Raw genomic sequence first — 3,821 nt, forward strand, 5'->3', positions numbered from 1 at the left:
TGTTCTTTTGGCAAGAACTGACACAATAAAATAAAAGTTTGTATATTCATTTCCCTTTTCCGAAAATCTGTAACGGCGACATAAAATCACCAAAGATCCAGTTTTATAAAACACAAACATGCAACACCAAATTCTAATTTTCCCTGTGTTCGGCTATTTTTATCCCCTTATAAATCAGAAGCCATGTGGAAGCCTTTGACAGCTTTCAATTTTGTCACAATACCCATTTTTCGCGTTCCAGGTTGAATTTGTAAAAACTCGAAGAGGAAATGGAGGACTTTGTTCATGTACCCAAAGATTTAAAAGGTTATGTCATTGGAGCAAAAGGCAGTATAATAAAGTCAATTCGGGAGAGATCTGGAGCAGGAGTGTATAGCCTTTCAAGGGATGAGGAAGGATTTTGGGTCAATGGAACTAGAGACGAAAGAGAACTCGCAAAGAAGCTTATATTGGAAAAAGTGGTAAGTTAATCATACATTAAATCTTCCCTTTTTATTTGCTGCATCACTCTGGGAGAAGCAACCCTGTGGTCTGCAAGTGCTTTCTGTGGAGAGCTTTTGCAGAGCAAACGCTGTCATCAGACGTTTTTTGTAAGAAGCAGTGGATCAACTATGAAGTAAACACGGAACGAAAACACATATCTACAAATTGTCACATCTTTCCCTTTTAAACAATGTCCAAGCAATACGGTCCTGATTGAAAGTATGAGCTACTTGTGATTGATCAGATAGTCTTGATGCCACACTGGTGTTTTCACTGCACGGTCAGACCTTCGGGGTTCAGGACCAGTTCAGGTTCGATTTGTGAAGGTAGTTCAGTGGGAGCCGGTGTTGTTACCGTATCCTCATTCATAGGCACTCCCTCAGAATTGACTTCCTCTGCTGCCACACTCGAGTCTGCCAACCTAGACCTCGTAGCTTCTGCTGAACTGGATCGTCAGCCGAGGCGTTCTTCAGCTGCTGCCAACGCTCCTTGGTTACGGCCATTCCATCCCCAGCCCCCTCTAGCTCCCTTACGAACTCACTTGCTTCACCTCTGGAAGATGTGCTCTGCTGAGGGTGTCAGCAATCTTCAGTTCCTTTCCTTTTTCGTACATTACTTGAAGGTTGTACTTTTCTAAGCACATCAGCATCCGCTGCAGGTGCTGTGGAGCCGATGCCAACAGCTTTGTGAATATGGGCTCCAGTCGTTTGTGGTCAGTCTCCGCATTTACTTCATGCCTGTCATAAACGTACGCAGCAAAACGTTCACACGCAAGGACTATGGCCAGGAGATCCTTTTAAATTTGAGCGTAGCGTGTTTTTGCGGGTGTGAACGATCTCAAAGCGAAGGCAACCGTTTGGCCGTGTTGCATAAGTGTTGCCCCAAGGCCTGTCTGGGAGGCATCACACTGAAGGGTTACTTCTTCCTTTAAGCTATAGTATCGCAGAACTGGGACTGCTTCCTTGAGTTTGTCAAAGCGTTCTCCTGGGCACTGTCCCAGGTTCAGTCAATGCAACAGCATTTTGAGTGAAATCCCGTAGAGGCTTGGTCACGTGCTTTATCAGAAGGAGCTGGCATCTCTGTGATGGCTCTGATCTTTGCTGGATCAACTTGGAGGCCTTTGTCTGATGCAACGTGGCCAATAGACAATACCTTGGATTGTGGCAATTTCATCTTCTCAGTCTGTGTTTAGACGGACACTTCGCTCGTCACATCGCTCAACGAACGCTAACAGGTTACGGTTGTGGCCCTGAACGGCTTTGTCGTATGTTTCACCACATCCTACTGCAATGAAATCATCGGCAAACCACCTCAATGCCGGTTAGCCCCCCTCCCCTCCATTTCTGGTTGGAAAACTTCTGGTGCCGTGGATATCCCAAATGGCATTCGTCTGCCCAAATGGTGTCTGTGAGATGAGATGAGTTGTCATCGAGACTAACATGCCAAAACCCGTTGCTAACATCTAGCACAGTGAACACTTTTGCCCTGTGCAAACGCGTTGTAATGTCCTCAACGGTCAGCATCTCTTAGTTTTCTCGTAGAATCGCTCTGTTAAGGTTCTTGGGATCCATACAAACACGGAGCTGACCATTCTTCTTGGGAGTCACAACTATTAAGTTTATTTACTGCGTTGGTTTCGTCACTGGGGTATCAATTCTTGGCTCACAAGGTCATCTAATGTTGCTTTGAGTTTCGGCCTCACTGCTACTGCAACACATGGGGCATGCTGAACTGGCTGAACTATAGGCTCCACCCTGATTTTATAGCCACCGTTAAATCCTCCAACTCCGTCCTTGGATACTTTCGGGAATTTGAACACTGAGTCTTTCGTGGAAATTACTGTATGTGGAATCTGCGCTGCGAACACTGGTGCATTGCCCGTTTCTGTCTTGCTTTGGTGGTCATTGTCACGATAAAATCAAGATTCCCATGCCTATGCATGCCTTCCGTCCCAGTATGGGAGGTATGCCATTACTGTCTACCAAACGGCAGTCCAGTGAAAAGAAGAATGTTTTTCCATACACGGAGAGGCACTTTGCCGACGACTTTCAACTTGAAGCCCCCGTATGATTTCAGGACGTCTCCTTTTTTTGGACTTTTTCCAGCTTCTTGTCATTCGTTGCCTTCTTGTACGGTAGGACCTTGCATTGGGCACCTGTGTTAGCTTGAAAACGTATATAGCTGCCAGCATCCACCTTAAGAGTCACCAGCTGCGAGTTATCTAGCCTAAGAGTCGACACCTCATCTGTCTGATACATTTCCTCACAGCTTTCACCTCTGGGCGACACGTAAAATGATTCTTCTTTCCCCAGGAGTGGCTTTCCTTTCCCTGAGCCGGACACGATTCCTGATTTTCCGGATGTCCGCAGTTATTGCACTCTTGACCTCTGCATTGTTGTTGCTCTTGGCGACGTGGTTGCTTTTTGTTTTGTTTTTTGTCTCCCTGCTCACTGTAAATCATCAGGGCGAACTTTATTTACTTCAGGGCCTACGATTTCGCCCACTACTTTCAGCTGAGCCCACACACTTTCGCCTGCTCCGAATATCTCGTCTGTTTTCGCGAGCATTAAATGTGCTTCTCGCAAGAGTCTTTCCTTTACTTTCCCTTCGAGTATTCCAAATACAAGCCTGTCTCTTAGAATTTCATCAGGCGTGATTTTGTTGAAATCACATCCTTTAGCAAGCTTCCGAAGTGAGATCTTGTAGTGGTGATACGACTCAGCGGCTTCCCGCGTTTGCTGTTAAACCGGAACCGCTCGTACGGCACATTTCTTCGAGGCTCACGGTACTCCGCACCTTCCTACTAACCTTTGAACGTGGAGTTTTCATCTCTCGCTTCTCCTCCGATTACCGTCAACAGAGCGGCTGCCTGAACTCGCTCGGACGTTTTATTCAGCTCAGTTGCAAGTGCGTAATTTTTCCATCAGTAGGTCAAAAATTGACCATTTCTCAGAGGCATTCTGGTCGTGAATTTTAAGCGGCGCTGGCGGGGGAAGAGAAAATCCTGAGGCCATGAGAATCAACAACATTTGAAAGTAAACATATGTGAGATCAGTCACCGGGTGCCACCAAGTAAGACGCACAAGCACAGTGTAGTTTAACATTTTTATTGTCCCGAAAAAATCAGCACACCAAACGATCACTTGAACTTACAACCAAGTCATGTGCACGTGTCCTCACTCTCGAAGTCCGTCAACTAAGGCCTTACACTATTTTAAATATTTCCGGGCATATGTCAGCACGGTATAACATTATATTAAATTTGATTATTACCAGATCAACTATGGGATAAACATGAACGAAAACTCATATGTACAAATTGTCACAGTTTTGACCAA

At 45.5% G+C, this 3,821-nt stretch overlaps 1 protein-coding gene across 1 annotated transcript in view; it reads left to right on the forward strand.

Annotated features, from left to right (window-relative positions):
- Nucleotides 1–248: 248 nt before the first annotated feature.
- The window catches only part of LOC138036977 (uncharacterized), a 10,610-nt gene continuing 7,037 nt past the window's right edge, over nt 249–3,821 (forward strand). The window contains exon 1 of the mRNA XM_068883001.1: nt 249–461. Coding sequence (XP_068739102.1) covers nt 270–461 — 192 coding nt within the window. The 5' untranslated portion in view covers nt 249–269. The remainder of the gene's footprint in view (nt 462–3,821) is intronic.

Source organism: Montipora capricornis, chromosome 2, assembly GCF_036669925.1.
Source record: "Montipora capricornis isolate CH-2021 chromosome 2, ASM3666992v2, whole genome shotgun sequence".
Lineage (NCBI taxonomy): Eukaryota > Metazoa > Cnidaria > Anthozoa > Scleractinia > Acroporidae > Montipora > Montipora capricornis.